At 50.0% G+C, this 24318-nt stretch overlaps 1 protein-coding gene across 5 annotated transcripts in view; it reads right to left on the bottom strand.

Moving 5' to 3' along the window:
- TRAF7 (TNF receptor associated factor 7) overlaps window positions 1-24318 on the bottom strand; it is a 35954-nt gene that overhangs the window by 1710 nt on the left and 9926 nt on the right. For 2 of the 5 annotated variants that reach the window (XM_055708816.1, XM_014284032.3), the window contains exons 2-18: window positions 19815-19933; window positions 19515-19572; window positions 18248-18339; window positions 13442-13558; window positions 12035-12127; window positions 10238-10271; window positions 8756-8939; window positions 7906-8040; window positions 6728-6945; window positions 6089-6162; window positions 5032-5080; window positions 4390-4517; window positions 3220-3302; window positions 2757-2796; window positions 2229-2345; window positions 956-1078; window positions 57-176 (exon numbers count right to left, since the gene is read on the bottom strand). In XM_055708816.1, the coding sequence (XP_055564791.1) occupies window positions 57-176; window positions 956-1078; window positions 2229-2345; window positions 2757-2796; window positions 3220-3302; window positions 4390-4517; window positions 5032-5080; window positions 6089-6162; window positions 6728-6945; window positions 7906-8040; window positions 8756-8939; window positions 10238-10271; window positions 12035-12127; window positions 13442-13558; window positions 18248-18339; window positions 19515-19572; window positions 19815-19895 (1746 nt within the window). In that variant the 5' untranslated portion in view covers window positions 19896-19933. Of the gene's footprint in view, window positions 1-56; window positions 177-955; window positions 1079-2228; window positions 2346-2756; window positions 2797-3219; window positions 3303-4389; window positions 4518-5031; window positions 5081-6088; window positions 6163-6727; window positions 6946-7905; window positions 8041-8755; window positions 8940-10237; window positions 10272-12034; window positions 12128-13441; window positions 13559-13876; window positions 14026-18247; window positions 18340-19514; window positions 19573-19814; window positions 19937-24318 lie in introns of those variants that run through there. The other 3 variants (XM_055708817.1, XM_027812455.2, XM_027812454.2) reach the window with 3 other exon arrangements.

Consider the following 24318-nt stretch of genomic DNA (forward strand, 5'->3'; position numbering starts at 1 on the left):
TTGCCCCTCGCCCCCTGCCTCAAGCCGACAAATGCATCAAACCCCACAGCCCTTACATGGATGAGGTTCTCGTAGGTGCCACACACAATGTGGTGGTTTGTCACAGCGATGGAGTAGACGCTGCCTCCTGACGTCTGCAGCACGTGGACACACTCCAAGTTGCGGATGTCCCAGATCTGAAAGAGATGCCAAAGCAAAGGCAAGATGAGACCCGTGCAAGGACTCCTCTCCAGGAGGGAGCTCCCTTGAAGCAATTCTCCAGCCCCATATGGAGTCAGCCTGGCTCCCTGTGTGCCCAGATCACATCTTCAAGGACAAATCTGTCCAGCCAGAAATGTTGACTACTGATTGAGCATAGCTGCGCAGCTTTGAACTTCCAGGCTGAAAAAGTCACACCCTTTGTGTGTGACTACGCACACACATGTGCACACACAACCCAGTCCTTGATAGCACTAAAAACTGATGCAGACAAATTATCAGGGATTTATTAACACTGAGGAGGGCAACTTCAAATTCTCTTTGTGTCTCCCAGATGCTGAGAGGTGAACTATTCATCAAAGCCTGAGCCAACACAGATGAGGGCATTTTAGAAACCACATAGAGATTTATGGTAACTCTGCAGCCAGACAGTGACCTTCTCCTCTTATCAGCAGCACTGTCAGCGCAGATAACGCTGCGGCAGCTGTGGAGGCAGCATGAGGTGCCACGGCTGCGAGGCCGCGTTTTATCTTAGCGAGCATCCTCCAGCAGCTGCACTCCCAAGGACCAGGCAGAGCCCAGCCTTTGTGCCTGCAAAGATGCAATCAGCACAGTAAAATCTAGTGTGTCAGCAACACTACAGCAGTGCTTTCACATCCTAGCAGCTACCTTTTGTCCTGCTCCACCTACCCATGCTGCAGAATACAGACAGACAGAGGCTGATGGTTTACAATTGCCACGAGTCTCAGGGTCCCACCTTGATTGTTTGGTAAGATCCGCTGTAGAGATAGTTTTGAGAAGCCACCAGCGCTCGCACCCAGTGATTGAGACCTGTCAGCTCCTTCTTCAGTTTGAGCTCGGTACCTACAATATCCCAGACCTGTGGAAAGCACCAACACAGACAGACAGGAGAGTCTCAGTGGGACCGGGCAGCGATGGGGCAGAACAGGTCAGCCTCTAGCTCGAGGCCAGGTGCTGCCCAGCCAGCCAGCACAAGGCCCTAACAGCTCACAATGGGGAACCTTGGGTTGGCTCTCCTCCCCGGGGGGGAATCGCCTGGACCCACTGACTTGCAGATAAAACACACAATAACTATGCTTAACAAACATGTTCCCTGGGGACCTGGGAGAGCCAGCTTGGAGACTGCATTATCCCTGGCAGAGCCACAGGCTTGACAAACTTAAAACCAGATCTACAGTAAGAACTGCTCTGGACTTCCACTCCCAGCCTGCCCACAGAAAGCTCCATTCCCACAGCTCCCAGGAAACCGTGGCCAAAACCCCCAGCACGCAGGGACTGACAGAGCTCACCCATCTGAACTCACCACTCCAAGCAGCACTGCTGGCCTGCTTGGCTCATCTGGCAGAAGGTGGCTGAAGACAACAAAAACAAAAGGCCCCAAGTTCTTCTTCTGCTTAGTGCCATCTCCTTGCTCTTCCAGCCCTGAGTGCTCCTCTAGATAACTGAACCACTCCAGGCCCCAGATAAAGAAAAGAGCATGCACCCTCTTACAGATGGACGGTCCCATAAGCCTCTCACCAGGAGCTGGAAGCAGAAGCAAGGGAATCTAGCCAAGGCTCTAAAGGGCAACTTGCAAAGCTGTTCCCTGATTTCTGCATGCTTTAGGTACAGGATGCAGATTCAAGAACCTTTGGAGGGGGTTTCAAAACAGGCAGCCTGAATTCCCAGCCAATTCTGGACCCCAGACCAATTCCAAATGGTCTGAGTAGGTCTGTTGGAGGCCCAAGGACACACATACTCAGGAACTGCCATGATACTCCACTTGCAGTCTCAGGTTTTCACAGTTAGTAGAAACAAAATCCCAGAACATCTTTTGGTTTCGGCACAGAGCACGGGCTAAACCTCTGCAGCACTGGCTGCTCTGTGTAGCTGTGCTTCTTCTGTAGAGCTCAGAAAAGCATAGTAACAAGGTCACCTACAGACCAAAATGCCGCTTTTCTTCTTGTTTGGATACTGCTGCTAACAACTGGTCCCCAACCAGACCGAGAGGAGTCACCCCAGAGCTCTACCTTGATAGCTTTGAGAGAGCCGCTGAACAGCATGTTGTGCGAGGAAACCAAAGTGCAAACAGGATTGTCATGTGCTCGGATCGTGTTCACTTTCTGCAGGTTTTGAATATCCCAGACCTGCAAAGGAGGAGAAGAGTGCCCATGAGGGCATTGTACTGAAGCCCTTCCTCTTTGCCTCTGGAGGCAGGCAATCGCACACAGGTAAAAACACAGGCCCTTTTGTACGAGCCACTATCCTGGCCTGATCAGGACTGACCACCCTGCCCCAGCGCTGAGCACCAGCCTCCTGCTCACCACACTGGAGCAGGAGCGGGAAATCCAGCCTGCAGGGAACACCCAAATCCAACCCATGAGAGACTTGGCTGAACGCAGTGGGTAAAGCACACACGGGTTATCAGTCTTACGCCACTGGCAGCTGAAGAGCCTTATAGAAAAAGGGATGCAGGTCCCTGCTCTACACCAGCCTGAGGCTGGCCGGTAGATCTCACATCCCAACTGCGAAGCAGAGCAGGGGTCCTGGGTACTCACAATTATGGTGCAGTCAGCAGAGCCGCTGTACAGCTTGTTCCTGTAATGTCACCAGAAAACAAAAGGAGGTCAGCAAGGGAGAGCAACGCATGCAGGGTCCCAGCTCGTTCCCAGGCACCGTGCTGGGCGAGGAGCTGCACTCCCACGGCCTCGCTGGGCCAAGACTAAATACACCAACGCCTGGAGCGGAGCCCAGGTCTCGTGGGGAGGCCAGGCTGGATTGGTCCTTTGAGCAGGAGGCCAGGCACCCTGCTGGTGACGGGGGAAGGAAGCCAGGACAGCAGAGGAGGCCAAAGAGATACTCGCTTTGTCGATTTTTCAAGAGCAAAAAGAGGCGAGATGTGCCTCTCATGCACAACCTTGGCATGTCGAGGACCAAGGATGGGAATCAGAAGGACATGCTCAGGAGCCCCAGTGCTCTCCCCCTGCTCTCCTGCAGGGGCAGGCGCCCCTCTCCACTCACCCCTGGATGCAGAGAGCCAGTACAATTCCATCATGACCCTCCAAGGTCTTTTGGCACTTGTATGTAGTACAGGTATCCCACACCTAACAGGAAACACAAGTCAGCAAAGGGTCACACGCCGGCAGACAGAGCAGCTGGGGTCCCGGCCAGGATGTCAGCAAAGCCACAAAAGCACCGAAACAAGGAAACAGGCTGTCACCTGGGCACCTGCCTTCCGGGCTCCCAGACAGAGATAAGCTTGTCTAGGAAAGGAAATTTACTGCAAAGGGTCAGGTTGAAGTTAATGAGACACTGGACAGCAAAGCAGCACACTTCAGCCCTCTCCAGCTCTGCCTTTCACAGCCCAGGCCAGCAGAACACAGGGATTCGGAGAAAGGAGCTCTCAGACTCCTCCTTTAGCAATTCACACCCTGCCCTAGGGCTCCAATGGCACAGCACAGCCTCCTCTGCCACTGCAAAGGTTTTCCCCACTGGGCACACACCACTCTCTCAAGAGGGAACACAGGAACATGGTGCCCAGAGGACCCAGGACAGGGGAGAGAGCTGTTTTCTTTCAATAAAGTACAGCAATGCCCATTTTCTTCTGCGTGGCTCTTGCTGTCGCTCAAAGACCAAAGACTCAAAGACTAAACCAAAGCTCTGCTCCCGGCAGGGCTAGTTGTGGTAGCCCACGTGGCTCCCCAGCCCAGCCAGCAGCCACCAGCAGCCAGTGCGGTGACACTGGGAACTGTTGTTTAGGTTGCAATGGAGCAGTGCTGTCAGTTCGAGTTACTGAAAACAGGACAAAGAAAAACAAACACGCCATAAAATGGAAAAAGGACACATCTGATCAGGGAAAAATATTTTTTTTCTAAGATGGCTTTTTATAACAAGGGAAAATAAAATCAGAAGCCAAATAGGTTTGAATGCCCTAAACACCATATAAAGCAAAACCACCAGCAGCAGGAAGGAGATTCTAATCAGGGCTTTGCAAAAACCACTGTTTCTTTCTCAATCTCACTATCACATAACATTTCCTTACAGAGAATTTTGCCCAGCTATAATTGCAAAGAATCATTTAAGATTCTTTGGGAAGTGACATCCCCCCACCCCCAAACTGCAACTCCACTTCTGTCCCACCTGAAGCACATTTTCAAATGCAGAAGATATACAGAAGAGGCAAGCTCTTACCTTAATGGTTTTGTCTGAAGAGCCACTGAAGAGCAAGTCTCCTATGGAGTAAACGCACAAACACCAGACAGGGCCCTGGTGTCCCACAAAGGTCCCCTTGCACTTGAAGATCTGCTGAGGATCATAGGCTACAGAAACAAGAGGGCAGGTGAGAGGTGGGAGAACAGTGCTGCGCCATGTCACGCTGAGTTCGGAGGGGACACAGCTCCCTGCACTGGCCTGGCAGGTGCTCCTTGCGCTTCACATTGTTGCAGGCCAGAAGGAACTGTGAGACCCTCCCAGTCTGGCTGGAAGATTTTGTGTCCCACCCACGCTCATTGACTTAACGCTTCGAGCTTCGGGACTCATCTCCCTAATGCAGCTCCCAGGCTGGACTTAGGGAGGCCAGAGATGCAGAGCCCATCTGACATCCCTCCCCAGCAGCTAATAACCCTGCAGCGCTGTGAGTTCCCCTTCAGCCAGTGCTTCTGGCAAACTCTCCCACCAGTATTTTCTTCCTGCAGCAGCGCTGGCCCTGTGAACAAAATACTGCTGCACCCAAAGACAACTGTTACTTTGCGTATCTGTGACCTCACCTAAAAGGGCTCATTGGGACATCACCCCAAACCCAGCCTGAGAGGAGAAAAGCACATGCATACTCACATCCAAGGATGCCCATGTTGAGCCGAGCATTAATGTGGGAGAGCTCATCCTGAAAAACAGAACAAGCTGCATGAGCTGCGGAGCCATCAAGACCAGCCTGCCTTCTGGGCAGGGTTTTAAGACTGCCCCCTCCACTGCTAAAACCACCCCTGCCTTTGGACAGGTCTTGACTCCCTGTGAAGGCCCTCCCTCCGCAGCTGACTCATGCTCCCATCAGGAGTCCCCTGCTCTAGGACTCTATGCTTACACCCCTCAGTCACCTCCCTCCAGAGACCACAGGGCTCTGACAGCAACTCACACCTGCACTCAACTCTTCAACATTCAGGCAGGCACAGAAATACCTTTCAGAATATACTGTCCTTGCTCTGCCATTCACCAGACTGCTAAAAATAATCAAATCGGTTATGGGGACTGCTTGCTCAGCTGGGCTTTTGAAGCCCACCTTGCTGGAGAAGAACTGGAAGGTCTTTTTGTAGTCTCCTTCCACAGTCCAGTCCCTACTGCATCCATGGGGATGCTTAGGGAAACCAGGTACAAGCAGTGGGATGCAGTCTGCCTGAACTAGGGAGGAATGCCTATCCAGCATCAGTGCTTGAATAATGTCCAAAATCATGAGACAGCTCTCACTCCCAGCTTGTTAGCAGGGATCTGCTTATCTTCCCACTTCCTTTGCAGGCACGGAGAAGGGCATATTGTCCCTGTATAAAAGGTACAGGAGTGCTAAGGCTTTGGAGCAGAGGGCTCTCTCCTTGCTGCAGGGGTCCTTTCCTCTCTTAATACATTTCCAGACCAGCAAGAGGCTGAGAAAAGGCAGCAGAACCAGTTAAAAAGGCAGCCCAGATGCAGTGACCAGAACGTGCTCACTGAGCTGCCTTTAACTCAGCCAAGGGGAAACCTTCACCCAGACAAACACAAACCAAACCTCGGGTGAGCCGTGCCAGCAAGCAGGAGGGAACCACAAAGACTTCCCCCACTGCAGGAGAAACCTAACTAGTAGTGGAGCCAGCCAACTGCACGCGATCCCTTACTCCGCCCCAGGGCCCAGCCCCCTCCTCACATTCAGCATGGAGGCATCCCTGCGGAATTCCATCAGGTCCTCACTCAGCTTGCTCTGGTTCTCGTCCAGCACATCTATGAGAGATGGACAGGCCCATAGTCACGCAGAGTCAGCGACAGCATCCAGGGGAGCAAACAGAGATCACCCACTGCCACCCAGCCTCTGAACCAGGCGAGGCGGGAGCAGAACACACTGTTGTTATCAGCAGGGAAAAGCAGGAGGGTGACTGCTACTCAAATGCAAATTGTACTTGGATGCTGAAGACCCAGCAAATTTTGGAGGCAGGACAGGGCTAGGCACAGCAATGGTGTCCAAGAAGCATGCTCGCTCCAGGACGGCTGCATTGTTGGCTACTCAACTTGCTGATTATTAGTGGGGCCTGTGCCCATGGACTTCACAGAAATAAGTCACAGGACTTGCAATGTGAATGGTGACTGCAGGATTAAGGTCCCGTGATGTTCTGGCAGCAGAGAAGTCAATGGAACCCCTATTTGTTCCTCTGTAAGGAATATCTGAACCTCCTGAAACCTACTCAGCACCAGTTTAAAAACTGGAATGAATCCTGTAATGCGCCAGCCTAACAGAGAGCTGCCCTGTCCGTAGAGCTCTGACCACAGCGCTTGCCTGGTGCAGACTCACCAAATTTAAGCTCCAGGTTCTTCTCCAGCTGGTCAATTTTCTCTGAGAGCTTCCCCAGCATGGAGCGCAGGAAGGCAATTTCTTGGTCCTTCTGGGCCATCGCCACCTGCATCTCATGGAAGCGATCATCTGTCTGCTGCAGGAATTCCTTCAGACCCTCAAACTTGCACGTTTCCAAGTGGGTCTCATAAGTGTCTTGATTTCCTATGAATGTACACCTACAAGGGAAGGCAAACACTGGCTGAAGCAGGGCTCACACTGGAGACCTCCTTGCTCAGCTAGCTCCTCAGAGGGAAGTCTGAGGACTGCGTGGGCCCCCAGCTGCTCTGCTCCTCCTAACAGGAGCAGTGGCAGTGCAATTCACCATCCCGCTGGGTGCAGGCAACTTGCAGGGCAACACAGGTGGCCAAGCAGCTCCCATTCTTCAGGCCAGGGCACTGGCCCCAAACTGAATTGTCTGTCTGACTGTCTGTCTGTCTAGCTAGTTGCAAGGAAAAGCAGATCTTGGGCAAGAGACAGATTGTGGCGTCAGTTCATGCGCTCACCAGGAGCCCAATCTAAGAACTAGCAAAACTAATGGAAAAAAACTGCAGCTGACCTCAGCAGACACTGCCTTGGGCCTGCAGCACAGCAAGGAGTCAGGGCTGCTCTGTCAGGACTTGCCTTGCTCTGCTTCTGCCAGGACATCTCCCCCTGGAACAGTAACCTTAGCTGTGCATCCTGCAGGGAACCCCCAGCCCGGGCTGCACTCCTGCTCGGGTGACAACCAACCCTCTCAGGCTGATCAGCACTTCCCTTGCCCTGGGAGAAGGACTGGTCTGAAAGTCACTGCCATGGTGCTCGAATTATTCTTGTACTCATCCTCCTCCCTGCATGGCCCTGGCCACATCCACTGCTCTGACTCTCCTCCAGCTGTTTCTTCTGCCTACACACCTCACCCTCCTCCTCGGCGGACAGCAGGGCTTACAGCTGGGCAGTGTGACCTGCCTGTTCTCAACATGAGGCTCGGGGGCTGCCTTCTGCAAGCCCTGCAAGCCTCCTTTCAGTCTCAGGCCAGTGCACAGGACAGGGTAGAGCTGCTCAGAGTCCAGGGGGCTATCTCAAGGCTGAAGTAACCAAAAAGCAGCTCAGAAATGAGCTCAGTACACCCTTCTCACTGAAAAGCATCAGCTCCTTACCCGTATTTGGAGTGGGGACACTTTATGTGCTCGCACTCTTTCAGATGTGCCTCCAGGTTCATTTTCAGGAGAGGTGGGCAGTTTGGGTTATTGGGGCAGCGAACTGGCCTGTAATCACAGCTGCTTTCATGATCTCTGCCCATGGAGAGAAGCAAAAGGAGGGAAAATCAGCGATAAGCAAAAATTAATGAAAACAACACAGATCCGTCAGGAAAGGAGCAAACCAGCCCTGTGAGACTGTCAGGTGATCGAAAGCCTCCTGTTCTAAGACTGCAATTACAGCTTTGAATTCTCATTTGGCCAGTAAATTGAGAACAATAATAAGCCACATTTACGCAGGGAATATCTGCTGTAGCTGATCGGCTGAGCCTTCAGGCAGCTATCAGCCACAGGCAATAGTCACGTGATACAGTGAATGCATTTAGGATGGGGAGGGAGATAAGATTTCAGATTCCTGGGATACATTTAGGATAACTCCTCTTACAAAAGAATCCCAAGGTCTCTGCTTGACCGTAGCCACAGTTTTTCAACCCAGATGGGCAGGTGGCTGCTTTCACAGTGTATCCTCTGGCCCAATGCTGAGACACCCAGGTAAGCTGCAGGCAGAGAACAGCATCCTTTCCCTGAGACCAGTCCCATCTGCCACCACCCTAAGACTGAGACCCAGCGGTAAGAATTGTCCCTTCCAGTCACCCTGCTCATTCCCACAGCCCTGCACGCCCCAGAAGAGGACTGCTGGCAGGACCTGCACTGTCCCCAGGAGCCGCAGGGCAGCTCAGATACAACAGCAGATTGCTGGTGGTGGAGCCCTTTCCCTGGAGAGGCTGCACGCTGGTAACAAGCCACTTACTTCCTGGCACTCAGTTTAATTGTAAACGGACATCCACGGGGGTCCACCTCGAAGGCAGCGGGCTTGCTGCTGGCTGCAGGCCGGCAGCCATACTTGCAGTGAATGAAGAGCTCCCCGATCTGCTCAGCCACCGCAATGTTGTTAACTACTACGGTCAGTTTGGCATTGTCCACGGGGCACTTCTCTGCCAGGTAGGGAAGCAAAAGAGAGTGTCAGCAAGAACTGAGACACTGCAGGAGCATTTCCAAGAGCCTCTGCGTGGAGATTTTATTCTTTTGCATTCTCTGGCCGAGATGGCCAACTCCCAGATGGGTGGCAATGGACCCAGCCATGAATATTCATTCACAAAAGGTCCGCAAGTGCTATCTCTGATTTGTTTTGGGGCTTGGTGAAAAGTTAGTTTATGTTAATCCATGATAATTTGAGCTAGCTGCCAATCAAAGAAGGCCACGCTAATTGAGACTACCTTGTGCTTATTGGAGCCTGAGAGTATTCACAGGCAGTGACCGCAGCCTAGCAGATGCCCCATACATAACCTATTCCCCCCTCAGGTCTGGGGCCCAGCTCCTCTGCTGCTGGCAGGGTGCTGCAGCCCAGGGATGCTGCAGCAAAGCAAAGACAGGAGCTCTGAGGGTAGGAGCAAAACTGAGCAACTCAGAATTGCAACTGCAAAGCCTTTTGATACAAATCTGTTGGTTGGGATAGATACAGCACAACATGGTTATGGGGGATTAGCATGCAAAGCAGAGGAACACCTCACATGTGGAAGATGAACATCTTAAAGCAGGAAGAGCTGCTGTTTTGCTGGACTCCCTAGGGAACCTCCTCAGGGCTCGCTGTTCTGGTAATACAAATGGCCTGGCTTTGTGCTGAACGGCTTTCCAAAAGGGGCACAGGCTCATGCTGAATAAAGTCCTTTTTGTAGTGCAAAGTCTAAACCAAGCAGGAGCTGGTTAGGCCAGGCCAGCAGCCAGGCGCTTGGGCTCCATCAGGTTTCTGGAAGAGCTGGGTGAGCTAAAGCAGCTCTGTGTGCTGCTGTGCACAGGCTCAGCCAGCGGCCAGAGAGCTGGCACTGACGGGATCGGGGAGGAGGGGTTTGATGGGTCTTTGCCAAACACAGCCCCCTATTCCTTAGACAGGCAGCCACAGAAAGCTTTCTGTCTGAAATCAATGGGTCAGCTCTGGGCGAGACATGTATTATCCTGGGATTATCCATTGCATATTCCAGGATTTGAGAACATCCTGTGCCCAAGAGCCAGGCCCAGCCCTCCAGTGCCCATGCTACAGCGTTTACCATCAGAGCTCGGAGCTGCAGAGCCACCCATGCCCCAGCCCTTCACTGCTGCAGTGGCAGCCTGTGACCAGCAGCTTGTTTTAAGACCTTCAGAGATCTTTCTGCGGGTTTCTTGTTAAGCGAAGGCAAACAAACCAGAAAATAACAAGCGTTTTGGCTGCATCACACAAGTGTAGTTCTGTACTCACCAGATGTTAAGGCACATCTTCTGCAAAATGTGTGCTGTGGAGACAAAGAGGAACAGCAGTGTCAGCGTAAACAATATTGGACAAATTATTCCCTGTGGCTAATGATGAGAAAGGTGGGAGATACCAAAGCCTGTGGCTCAGGGGCCTCAGCAGCTGTTCTGCTGCTTTATAGCTCAGCATGCTCTTGAGTCTGCACCACAGGGCAAAAACCAGCTGCTTGCTCAGGCAGCTAAAAGTGCAACATGGGTCCTGTCGGGTCCTGCTCCTGAAAAGTATTAAGCACGTCATTTGAAGCTTTGAGGGTTCTGCCCTGTTCAGGCTCAGGCCACGATCAGGGTGCAAGCCAAAGCCATGGACATGTTCTGCAACACTCCGATATTCCCACCTTCCAACTCTGCATGGGGCTTCTCTGCTTCACCCTCCACTTTAGTCCATGTCATTCCTCTCATTTCCCTGAGAATTCCTCAAGGGGAAAAGCAAGGGGAAGCCTGGCCTCTCCCTGTGCTTGGCCAGTCAGCCCACCACCTATATCCCTCCATAGCTCTTCTAACACAGTCGAAGCTGTCCTGCTGTCAGGTGGATGAGACAGCTGGTTTGTAAGCCCATTAAACGCACTGTAATTTTTGTCACTTTAAACAGCTGTCTATCCCTTGATTCTTACAACAGAAATGTATAGTAAGAATTTAACTTGATAAAAGTAGCAAATACAATTTAACATGCTAATGAAAATACAGAAAGGAACAAAGGCTGCAGCATTTTGCTGATCCTGAACTTGCCTCGTGGGTTCTCTAGAGCCTCCTCAGCCACGTTCCCCTGCCACAGGGCCAGTGCTTGGCAGCAGCGCTGGAGAGGCTGCAAGTCACCCTTCAGAGCTGTTATCTGCTGCCCTGCTCACACGGCCTTTTCCTGCCCTGCACAGCTGCACCGTGCTCTCTCCAGAGCTGCCAAACCAGGACTGCAAATGAAGCCAGTCTGCTTCCTGCAGATTTTTTTTTTCCCATCTTAACCAGTAAATCTCAGTGTCTCCATGAAGAGCTGCTTACTGAAATGGTGCAGCGAAACCACACCAGCTTCCAGCACCTTTGGGGATAGCACCCTCACTGCAATAAACAATCCTGCTCTCTGCTTTTCTTGCTACAGCTCCATCCTAGTAATCAGAAGCAAGTCAGAAGCATTAGAGAGCCCGTCACGAAGCCATCTTTCTTCACATGTAGCACAGAAGCAGGAATAATATACTGTTTCTATTAAATCCCAGTAAAATGGAATACAGAAGAACATTCATAATAGTCTCTGCCTTTCATTAGAGGATCTCAAATCCCTTTGCAAGCATTAACTAAATGAAGCTTCAAGCCATTCTTGTTTTATAAGAAACTTTCTTCACAATGGAAGAGCAACTATTCCCAGGGTGCCCAGGAGGCAGCAGCACTCTGCAGAGCCCTTCAGGACAGGGAACGAGGAGCCTTAGACCTTACTGAAGCCACACCAAGGAGACCGACCGAACATGGCCAGGACAGCTCTCCTGGGAAACAGCGCAGAATTTTAAGCAAGCCCCAGGCTTCTCTGGCTAACTGCAGAGTGCCCACACACCCCACTGCAGACTGGTTCAGAGCTGCCTTGTGGGGAAATGTAACACGTCCAGCGCCTCTGCTCCTACACCAGCCTGGCTTCCCCGCGCACGGGCTGCCTTGTCTTCCCTCGCTCAGGCTGACAGTCACTGGGGAGAGTCAGGGCCTGGCTATAGCTCACGTGGGACATCTGTGGAGCCCACACTCGATATTTGGAAGGGTATTGCCTTACCCCACAGGTTGTGATGACTGGATCCTTAAACACACTACAGCACAGTTGGCAGCACAGCTTCACGGACGGTTGTTCAGCAAACACCAGTGGCTCCTGAAAAGGAGGAGAGAAAGGGACAGAGAAAGCACAGGGATTAGTCCAAATGCAAGAGCTTCCAGCTCTGCAGAAGGAACAAAACAGCTTTTCAGCAGTGAGCCCTGGGGAGCCTGGGCACAGGGCACGCTAAGGATTTCATTATCTCAAAATAAACTTCAGTATGGACCTGCTGACCTCCAGTATGTAAGAGGCAGGGGAAGAATGAACTTGGGAATGGCCAGAGACTCTCAGCTCATCACAGACTGGGGGCCACCAGCATCGGGCAGGATCAGGACTCAACAGCGAAAGGGACAGACCAACTGCTTTGCCAGAGTGACGTGAGTAACCAGAACTGTGTGAGCTGCTCTGTCTGGTACTTGGTTGCACCGAACAATGTATTGTCAAAAATGTCCCCTGTACTAAGCCTGAAGTTTAAGTGAATTTTAAACCAGCTTGCCCTTTTGCATTTCTGAAACATCTTCAAGGAAGGGCTCTTTCATTCTCTTATGAAGCAGAAACAACATTGTTTCTGCCACAATGGGCCCATCTCTCCAGTTTTGTTTACCAACTAAGACTGCCAGAATGCGGGTTCTGAGCACGTCCTCCTGGAGCAGCACAGCTCTCCTCTCCACACCAGAGCAGGGCTTCACATTTCAGAGCATTTCAAATCAATCACTGCAGTTCAATCTGTCTTTTCATCCTGTGCTGCTCTCAGAAATGCAAACACAACCCCCTGGGTTCTCAAATATGAAACACACACTTTTATCCCAGATCTGTGGCAAAATGCCACCTGACCTTTTATGCATCCAGTCTGGTGTTAGTTACTGGGTCACAAGCTAAGCTCAGCTTAAAAGTGTCCTCCCCCAAAAACAGTCACATGTGGACAATTCCTTGCACCCTCCTGGGGCTTACAGTCAAGTCAGTGGGGTGCCACACAGCCCTAAATGCAGGATAGGGCTCTTTATCAGTGGGGAATTGTATTAGTCTTGCTGCCTGGGGCTAGACCACCAGTCTAAAGACTTGCAACCCCCTACAGCTCTGCAGCAGAGCCAGGGAATCACACACAACTTTGCAAAGCCTTGCAGCAGAAAAGCCACACATTGACCCCTCTTTACAGATAGGGATATGGTACACAACAAAGCAAAGTAACTCACAGAAGTTGGTGCTGGAAGCAAAATTAAAACCACGAGTCCTGACAGCCAGGGTTTTAGTTGCCAGACATCACGAAAAATCTGCCCATGATAGCTCTATGTACTCACAAGCGTCCACTAAGTTTCTCTTTTGACACTGAACTTCCTAATACTGCTCCTTCAGACAATCCCAAATACCTACTGGCTCCTCCTCTTCCTCATGGAGTGAGAACGTCGAGCGCAAGGACATGTTGGACTCAGAGTGCAATGAACGGACGGAGATAGCAGAGTCAGAGCGGCGTGGGGTGCTGATCGGAGGCTTCAAAGAGATAAAAACCGGAATTATCACAAATAATTCCCTCCCACTCCAAAACCCTATGTACAGAGACTTCAAGTTCAGTCCCCCCCTCTTCACAAAACTCAGCTGCTCCATTTGTTCATCCACTCTGCCAAGCTGCATTGAGTGGCCCCCAGAAGTAGTGCGTCTCACTGCTGCATGCCCTTCCCAGCAGCTGGGAACACTGCACCATGCCCAGAGACAGGACAGGCATCATTCAGGTTTAACTTACTAAACCAAGTCGACATCTAAATTCCAAACACGTAATCTTCTCAAAGGTGCATTCGTTTGTACACTTACCGTGCTCACCCGCAATGCAATGATTTGGAAGAATTAATCCTTCATAGAAAGCTTTGTAAATCTCCCCCAGAGACAGCTACCAGCTTCTGCAATTTCTATAATCTCTGTAGCAGCACTTGTTGTTTCACTCGCTATCTAACTTCTGCCAAATTTCTTTGCGTAAGTGTGGAGACTTCCTTCTATTCAATTCAGTAACAGACCGGCTTTGTCGCTTCCTGCTGGGGAGGGGAGAGCTCAGTGGACATCGTGTGTGCCAATCAAGAAAAATCCCACTGGTTACAGCAGCCTTGGGATTGGCTTTGAGGGAATGCTGCTGCTGGAATATTAACCAGCACCACATCTCTAAGGGTGGAATATCAACCAGCAGCACGTAGCCAAGATGCAATTCATTGTCAAAGTGAAACCGGAGACCCTTCAGACCATGGGGTGACTGGGTTTGGGGGTCCAGCACGGCTGGTAGCGCAGCCACTGCTGGGTTGCTCTGGAAGGGATGCTGCTGGCAGACTGGGAAGAGTGCAGAGAGACACAATAAAAGTTTTGAATGAGCAGAATGGATGGGCTGACAAAGAAGTGGAAGAATAAGCCATAAGCTTCAGACACTTAGCAACAAGAGATGACCAATGCCCAAGCTGCCTGCGCCTGTACGTATCACACCTATATGTGGCTTGACTGTAGCCTACATCAGTCACAAACTCCTAGAAGCACTGGCTGGAAGGAGTGCTGGAAATCACTGGTCCCACTGCCTGCTCGAAGAGGGACTCTCCCTGGCCCTGGATCAGGTCAGCCCTGGCACTGCCCAGCTGGAATGGGGAAAGCTGTGTGGGCGAGACTCCACCGCCACGGGCTCCTGTCCTGCATCTCCTTGTGAGCAAAACATTTTTTCTCTCACATTCAACCTGAACCTCCCGAGCTGCATTTTGTGTGCTTGCCCTGGGTGAAAGCATGTGACATCAGACCCAAGGACTGACAAAAGCAATGCAGGAGACCAGTGGGGCAATCAGGAAATTCAGCAATGAAAGATGCAAGATGAGGTCCAGAGACTGCTGCCTTCCCCAGAGACAAACTATACTGCAGTCTGAGTGCAGTCCTTGCTGGGCTGCAGAAGAGGAACAGACCAGGATCCTGCTGGTTCTTCACACTGCTCTGCTTCTTAATTTTTATGATACTGGGATCTTAGGAGCTCAGAAATGCTGCATCTGCTTAGAAGGCAAAGCATAAAGCTCTTTTCCTTAAAGACAGCATATTTATTGGCTAAATATGTAAACCTTGAGCAGGAATGATTCTAACGAGGTAAATCAAATTTATGTGTATCCATTAATTTTATTATTTTCCTCCACTAGTAACAGAAGTTACTAAAATAACAAGAATGACTGTGCATAGTCCCCATTCTGGAGGTGACACAGAGATCAAGGCAGCAAAGGCAGGCTCTGCATGGAGGCAGTTTTATCAAAAGCAACACCCTGTGCCAATCACCGATGGCGGGGGGACAGGACACCACAGCCCAAGAGCAGTGCCAGGAGGCAGGGGTGTGAGACAGCTTTGCTAGGCCTGTGCAACACTGTGGACTCTGCATCCTGGGTGGGCCAATGCCGGTGTTAACTACGCAGGAGAGAAGTTGATGTGCTGAGAAAGGTCACTCCTGCTGCAGAGATAACGCTGAATGGCAAAGGTGTGTGCTCCCTCTCTATGCATCTGCAGCCTTTGCTTCTGCCAAGTAAACAAGGCTGAAACTAGAGAACCCTCAGCTCCACAGGGTCAGCCACTGCACCGCTTCCCACTCCTAACCTGGCTATTTAGACTGAGCTTTGCAGGACAGTCGCATGTAGAGCAGCCAGCACAAGGATCTGACTGCAGGGTGCTGTTGCACAGCAAATAGGGAGCGAAGAACACAGGACCCCCACTAAGGGCATCTGCCCAGGCTGGGGTGGGGAACCCATACGCCCCAAAGCCAAGGAGCACCAGGCCGTGCTGCTGGGTTTGCAGTTCAAGGCTTGCAGAGTTCAGGGGCAAGGTGGCACAAGTGGCACTGCTTTGGCCAGGCGTGGATTTGGGAGGATCTGTCAGAAGGGTCCCACCTCTCCACAGCTGTGCCAGGGCTACTTCTGCACTGAACATCAAGTTCACCTTCAAAGAGCCCACAGATGGAGTGCTCAAACATCTTCTGATGGAAAATGGATAGCTTGCGGCTGGCCAGTAACACAGTCAAACCTCTGGTTCAGAGGTGAAGCTCCCTGTAAACAACTGAGACTGGACAGCCAGTCAGCTCTCCATCCATTAATATACATTTGCCCCAATATTCAGCTGTAATCTTTAGCTGCAGTTCCCATCACGTCAGCTACAAAAGCAGCCTCTACATGAAGGCTCTAGTACAGCCCTCATTTCTGCTCCCTATAGGCATAATGAGGCTGGGAACTCGTGACACTGTTTTCAGGAAAGATGACAGCAGCTGCTCAATAACCCTGCCTTGCACACAGCACACGCTCCTCTGCTTTTGGTTTCATTAACAGAAGTTTTAAAAAGAAAGAAAAAAGGGTGGCAGAGGTCACAGGAGAGCTCTGACTCGTCTCCAGCTGTCTCTGATGGTTGACAAGCCCTTGGCAGCTTCTGGAGAAGGGAAGACTTAGCAATGAGGAAGGGAAATCCCAGACTATTTCTCGACAAAGCAAAGGAAGCTTCCTAAAAGGGTTAGTGAGAGTTTGTCTGGAGCAGCAGGCAGAGCAGGGCTGTGGTACTTCTGGTTTGTTAGTACCTCACACTGCAGGCTGCTTCCTGAACCGCTCATTAAACCTCTTGCTATTGTTGCTTAAGAATATTTAGCACTTCAGGGAAGGTGAGCTGAGACTGTCCAAGAGGACTGAGGCTCGGTCCTAGAAAAGATCTCTCCTATTCTTGGCTGCACACCTCAGTTCATGACACTGGAGTTTTCAAAGGAGTTAGGGAGCTTTTCCATCAGGCATGGCTAAATATAATGTCCCCAGCACCCCCAACTCCTCTGAAAAAATCTTCACCTATGCTCTGTGAGAACTGCACAGCTTGTAAAAAGGGTGCAGTGAGCACAGTACTGAGCCTACAGGATCAGTGCTGACAGCCAAGGGCTTCCTGGAACAGTGGCCCAGCACCATGGGGTCAGTGATGTGATGGAGAGTTGCTTTTGCCAAGGACATGAGGCAAATGTTCAAAGGACTTTTTGAAAAACAAAACAAAAAACACATGCTCACATAAAACACAGCAAGATCTCTGAGCAACAGAAGGAACTTTATAGGATGCTGACAATAAAGCTCTTTGCAATCTGGTGTCAAATTTATTTTAAGAACTGTTGTAGCTCTATACTGTTGCTGACCTCAGTCTCTGCCAGTGCCCAACTTCAGCAGCAGCAGTGATCCATTTATCCCTGGCTTGGAAGCCAGGTCTTGTAACCTGACAAAGTCTACAAATGCTTACTTAATTTGAAGTGTACTACTAACATGCTTAAATCTAAAAAGGAGCTTGCAGTTATGAGATGTGGCTGGAGCACTAGGGACAGGGGAAGGTCAAGACCTCAGAGATATCCATCCATTCACTGAGGTTTGCTTTGCTCTTGCTGTTCTTTATTTAATTGATTTAGCCAATTTAATTTCTCTTTAAGCAGCTAACCCTGAGGCCTGTTGGACCACTAAATTCCCCCAAGAAAGAAGTTACTCTGAAGTGAGTGTGATGAATGAGAACGCTGGATACAAAATTGAGAAGTGCTTTTCTGCAAAGATACTGTGAAACGTGGGAATGGTTTGTGTGAGAAGACCCCGATGATGTAATCCCCAGGAGCCAAGCATAGTCTGTAGTGTCTGACATCCCACTCCGCAGATTTCAAACCTGCTCCCTGTGGTCAGAAGCCCCATCTGGAGGCAGAAATAGGAATGGATTTTCTGGTTATAACTGCAGGGCCAGCTGTGCTGCTGGATGGTCCATCCAACACGCCCTGATCGAGACTGACCGGCCTCAGCCACAGCCCCAGACATTGCTGGCAGTAGCTCTGCTTTCTCCCAAGCTCAGGAGACCCAGAGCACAGGGTACACCCTCAAAAGTAGGCCTGCAGGATTTGTGTAGCTCCTGGGTTTTGTAACCACATACCATTCTCAAACAGTTTGAAAATAAGCACCAGCATACCAGCCTAACACCCCAGGTCAGAAGTAGCCTCTGCTTCCCCACTGCACCAACCACCAGGCCAGCCAGGAAACACTGAGGCTGGTCCTGCCTCCAGTGCAGACATCTGCCATCTGCCTCCGACAGAACGAAGTGCATTGGAATGATAAGGGAGGCAGAGAAGTCCAGAGGAGCACCAGACTTCCCTCATTTGTCATATAATCAGCTAAGCCAGTCAGCAGCAGCACCTACCATGCCATCATCCTCATCTCGTGGGGAATAGGTGAGGGTGCTGGAGGAGGATGGTGTCCGACGATGCTGTTTAAAAGTATTGGTCCCGTCAGCTTTAAAGCCAAAAAAAAAAAAAAAAAAAAAGGCAAGCATTTAGGCTCCTCGGTAACATTTCCAGCTATGGGTCAGTCTCTGTAGCTTTAAGTGTTCCTCAGAAATGGAAAAGACTAGGGATTCCCCAACTCCATGACCTGGACATAACAGTGCAGACAGAACAATCTTGATCTCTGATAGCTTGCTGAAATGCATGCGGCCCTTTGAAGGCTGCTTACCCAGAAAAGAGCACAGATAATATTGTACCAGGTCCACAGGTTAAAAATATTATTAAAAGGAAACCTTATACTCCCACATATCTCGGTCACCAACAAAAATTGCTTCGATCAAGGGAGGTCTGGATATTCTGGTCATGCAAGGGAAGCATGCTAAATTAAACATGATATTTGTATAAAGATCATATTACTTTATCATATCTTTATCATATTACACATGACTTTACATCAAATTTTGAATGTAAATATTAAGGAGTCCAAAAAATCTAGAGTCCTGGACAAATATAATCCAAACATTTTCCTTGGGCCAACGTTCATTTCCTTATCTAAATCAGTGTCAAATGCCACCGTTTGTCTTTACTAAAAGGTAAGGATATTTATATTCCAAAATGAAACCAGACCTCTTCCCACATTCACACCACATGTCAGGGCTCAGACTCCTCACCTGCTGCGCTTTGAGGAACAAAACGCAAGAATTTTAAATGAGGTACACACTTGCACGCCCTCCTGTCTGAGCTAAAAATGGCCACGGGGGTTTTACCAAAGCATCCAGAGTGACTCAGGCAGGCAGGGAGTGAAGACACAATTTTCAGCACTGGTAATGATTGCATGAGGAGTCACAGAGATAAATAAGGTTTGGTACTGGGCTTTGTTGTATCAAACCCTGTTGTTCTATCCCAGTTACAGCTAGGGCTTCCCAGTGGTACCGTTAACTCTGTGTAATGGGAGAAAAGTTCTGTGCATGCTCATTTCCATCATGTCTGGTGATCAGATGCCATGATTAAATAACACTTGGGCTGCGTAATACTAAAAACAACACCTCGGCACCTGTCTATAATGAACACAATGATTCTCCCAAAAGCCTTATGATTTGTAAAAGAGCAGCAACAATAACAAAAAACTGGTAGGAATCACACACAGTGCTTTGGGGAGAAGCTCTGTGCATGAAATACACTCACCCTTTGTGATGGTAGTCACAGCAGAGTAGGCTGGCCCAAAAGTTGTTTCCATTCTTGTCTGAAATATTGACAAAATGAAGGTCAGCGCGTATCACTGCAGCACAGCCCAAAGGCTTGCTACCTTTCCTGAAGTGGTGAAAAAATGTACGTACATATTTCCAGCTTTTATCTGTGAATATTTTAATTTTCAATAGCAGAAAATAACATTTTCAGCAGGCATCTCCATTTCCCCAAAAGAAAGGATGAGAACAGAAGAAGCAGCCCTAGCCCCTGTGCTCTGCCAACAACATTGATCCTTACCCCGTTAGTGTTTTCGGAAGTAGTGATGTTTGTTGTGCCACTGGAGAAACGATTGTAGCGAGCGTTCTTGTTTGAGCTCATAATCTAGGCCAGCATTTGTTAGTCATGGGAAGTTTGCTCTGTGGAAGAAGACAGGCAGAGAGTCAGGTTCTGTGTACGTATTTTCCGGGGCTCAGAGAACACTCTCGTGTAGCATTATGTCCAAGTATTTACCCAGACTCACATAAACCTGGATTTTCAGAAGCAAGTGGCAAGGACAAAGTCCGGTTCCATCAAATCATTCCTGGATGAGTGTTCAGCATTTATAAAAATACAATTCTCTTTTAAAATAACTCCTTAATTGCCTGAAGACTGGAATACCCATAATCATTAGCTGCTTTTACAAGTATACGACTGTTTTAACAGCAAATGAGACTTCTCAAGGATACCATCCCACCAGCCACGTACGCATCAGTCTTTTCAAAATGAGAGTATGTGCCAGTTGTGACTGACAGTCTCAGCGGAAAAGAACCCTGCACAGGCTCCGTGTCTGTCCTCTCTCTGTCCCCAGTTCAAGTGTAGTTCAGAAAGCAGGTTGCCTGTCGCTTCCCAAAACACTTTGCAGAGCAGTGATTAGGAAGCCAGGCGCTGAAAGGGAACCCCTTCCACGCGACACAGCAAGGAGGAACCCAGAGCGGACCGCGTCATGGCAGGCAGAGGGATTTCAGCTGAGGCCACAGACACAAGAGTGATCTTTCAGCCTGCCAGGGAGCTGAGTGCACAGAGGGCAGAAGAGGACTCTGGGTGTAAAGCTATACCAGTAAAACCCTTATCCCATTAACTGTGAAGCTCAAGCTGAGCTGGCCTGGACTCCACAGCCCAGCAGGGAGCTTGTTCACTCACGACTTTGCAGCTCAGGCCACCTTCTCAGCACACGATAGAAACATCCCATTCAGTCACCTGGGGCTGTGCTTTAGCACGAAGGGTTGTGACTGCCTTCCTCCCCCCAGGACTACCCACTGCCAGATGAAAGACGAGGTGCCCTGGAAGCTCAGCAGCCCCTCACCATCAGCAAGGGTGGCAGAAAGGGATCCCTCCGAGGGAGCCCCTGTTCTGGGCAGGCTGTGCAGTGCTTCCTGGCACTTCCAGCCAAGGAAAGCAAAGTCTAAACTTCCCTGCACCCCACAACTTAAGGCTGCCTCATATTCAAAAGCATGATGAGCACAAGCCTTGTCCTGTTCTTACAATGAATTCGGTGGGAGTTTTGCTATTTAATTCAAAAACCCTGGGCTGTACTGCCAAACACAAAAGCAAGGGCTAGGTCTTAGCACAAAGCAAAAGCGCCACATTTGATTTAGTTGTATTTGCATTAAAGGAGTTCTTTCCAGCACAGCCTGAACTATGAGGACAAGGAAACCATGAAAAGAAACCTTACTTCAAGTAAGATGTTTTTGAATCTGGATCTCACTCCCAGTTTCTGCTCAGAAACAACAGCAAAGTCTGGATCATCACCCAGAAAGAGAAACCCTCTCCCCCAGAAGTCAGCAGATGGGCTCATTTCTCTTCCTCCATTGTTTACACAGTTTTTTACAAAGTTCAAGTTTGCAAAGTCAAGTATTACACAATAGTAATCTTCAGAAACACATGGAGTTTGTGTTCTTTAACCTCTGTTGAAACCTGATGCTGGCTCCGGGGTACAAAATTACACTGTTGTCCCAGTGAATTGACAAGATGCTCTCAAAGAGTCTCCTCCGGCGCCAAGGCACCCATAGGAAGGAGCTGCACACCCTCTCTGCCACCACATGGAGATGCTTCTGGCTTCAGCAGAAGTTTCCGTCAGGGAAGACAAGGGTTCAGCAGGGCACTGAGCTCTCCTCCCAAGCTGTCCCTTCATCCTTGCAGCTGAAAGGTCTGTCCCAGCCCTCCCAAGGAGATGGGAACCCTGCACTCCAGGAATAAGCTACTCAGGAAGGATCATGATTAAGAGACCTCTTTCCGTCCAAGTTACGTCTTGGTACTCTCACTGCCAGCAGCAGAGTCCAAGGGCTAAACAGACAGGACATCTGCAGTCAGAAGAGACAGGCCAAAAACGGTTTACTAAGACACAACCCAAATCCTTTTTTGCAGGACAAGAGCCAACCACCAGTGAAGGGCACCTCAGAAAAGCCCCGCAGATGCCTGCAATCAGCCAGTGCAGAGCTCCCAGTCCCTGCCGAGACAGCACCGCTCCAGCCAGGCTTTTGCACTCCCGCTGCTCACATTTCCAACTTTGGGGGAGGTGAAATGTCTTTGGTGTTTCTAGCAATCGGTTCTCTCTTATCTGAGGGTGACAAGTCCTAAATCTCCAAGTTCTTTATAAAGGAGACCACTGCGATTCCTCCACTTTATAGAAAGGGAAACTGAGGCTCAGAGGAAAACATGATCACACAATGTAGCTGTGACCTGGGACCTGCCCAGGGCCTCCTTAGTCCCAGCCCAAGAGCATACCCACCTCCCCCGTGAGCCCCAGCACAAGGCTGCTTGCACACAGGGCCGGTTGCGTCCTACCCTCACACTTTAAACACTGCAGAGGCGATGCTCAAGCTGTCCTCGGCCGCTGCTCTGCTAACGGCCGACAGCTCAGCCCCACCTGACACAGCACTTCTAGCTGCTCGCTGCAGTTTTTTTATCGGACAATTGTCAGGCAGACAGATTACAGCAGCAGCACGCTCCAGGGAATCGCTGCTCAGGTATAAACTCTCAAGACAAAGCTACAGTCTAAAACAGAAAAAACCCAAAACCCCAACAAAAACCCAAACAAACAGAAACTCCCAAATTAAACCCAAGCCCATCTTAAAAACAGGGATCTGGAGAATGTTTTCCACACATTTGAAAGCACTGTCCTGGCTGTTTGCAAATGCCAGATCCCTCAGGAGATGCTAAGCAGAGTTGCTGGAGTTGCCTCAAGAACAGCAGGAGTGAAGCAGTGTTGTGCTGCTGCATCGTGGAGACCTGCCGAGTTTAAAGCTGGGTTCCAGCAAGCGCAAAGTTTGGCACTGGCCACCAGGACCATTTTATTCCTTTCAGTGGCTCTTAGAGCACTGAGAGCAGAAGGCACAGGGAGGATGGGTGGTGGGGAGGAGGGCAGACAAAGCTTTTGGGTACCACACTGGGTGTGGCCCTGTGAGATCTGAACCCCATTCAGCCTCTCACCCTCTTGCAACCTTGGGCGAGCCACTGGAGCTCTCTGCTTCCTCCCTGCACAAGTCTCTTTAGTTCACCCCCTCTGCACACCATATCCGGGCTACAAAGCCTGAAGATGAAAGCATCTCTGGATGCCCGTGCAGCGCCTAGCACAAAAAGGTCTCCACCTCAGCTGGGGCCTTCAGATGATGCCATGCTCATACATAATGTAAAGCAAGTACTGCCATGACCGATGGCAGAAACTGCCATATTTCCTGGGATTTCATGTCTTGAGTTTGCATGATCTCACGTCTAATAACATGCATGTACCTCTAAAGTTCCCCTCCTCTATAGGTTCCCTATGTCTAACAATACAGATAAGCTCACCAATCTCTCCTCTAGAGAAGGGATTCCGCACCCTCCTCCTCCCATGTTAGGGTGGAAATAGAGTGACTCACTTTTCAGGGTTATGAATTAATGATCCCTTCTTCAAAGAACCTCAGCAGCATCTACCCAAACACCCGCTATCCTGCTTTACTCACAAGACAAGAGCAGGGATATGCTCCCACCTCACCAGCCATGACAGCACTAAGGGAACCTCGCGTATCAAATATTCCTACTGAGTTTTAAGGCAAACAATCAGTCCCAGATGGAAAGAGAGAAAGCCCATCCTTATGGGGGACTGTGGGCTGTCTAGAGACTCAGGCAGAAGCTTCATCGCCTTCTCATTTTCAGGGTATGTATTGCCCTCAAACATAACAGATGGAGAGTCAAAAAAGCAATGGGAAAGCACTCACTGTGGAGCAACGAGACAGGAAAAAGCAAGAATGAGGACAACTAACAGTTTGAGCAGTTTTGTAATATCATTAAATGTAGGACCAGACGTGCAACAACAGTGACATACAGGCACTTGAGCTACTGCAATCAGTGAGTTAGAGCCTGTCAGCCAGGGATGAGCATGACCCTTTAAATAACTGCCTTTGAAACTTCTGTGCAGGCTAGTAGGTGTCTGCCGCTCTTGGGGTAACCCAGCAGGCCACAGAACTGCTTACAAGGAGACACATCTCCAGGTTCCCCCTGTCCCAAAGCCCCACTGAAACGGGTGCAAAATGCCTTCCAATTTCAACAGATCTTGGATAAATCCAAAGCCAGGCAGGGAACATGGGCTGGAATACAGGGATTTTCCACTCATTGTTTATAAGTATGTCCTGTGCTCTGCAGCTTGGCTGAGCACCGTACCTGTGAGCAGCAGCAGGGAGCTCGGTTCATGTCTTCTCTGAACAGAAAGCAGAGGAATGTGAGCAATGGGAAAAATGTTGAGTAGAATACCTGCCAGGCTGCAGAACACCAGCTGGCACATGAA

The sequence above is a fragment of the Falco cherrug genome, chromosome 4 (assembly GCF_023634085.1).
Source record: "Falco cherrug isolate bFalChe1 chromosome 4, bFalChe1.pri, whole genome shotgun sequence".
NCBI classification, from domain to species: Eukaryota; Metazoa; Chordata; class Aves; order Falconiformes; family Falconidae; genus Falco; species Falco cherrug.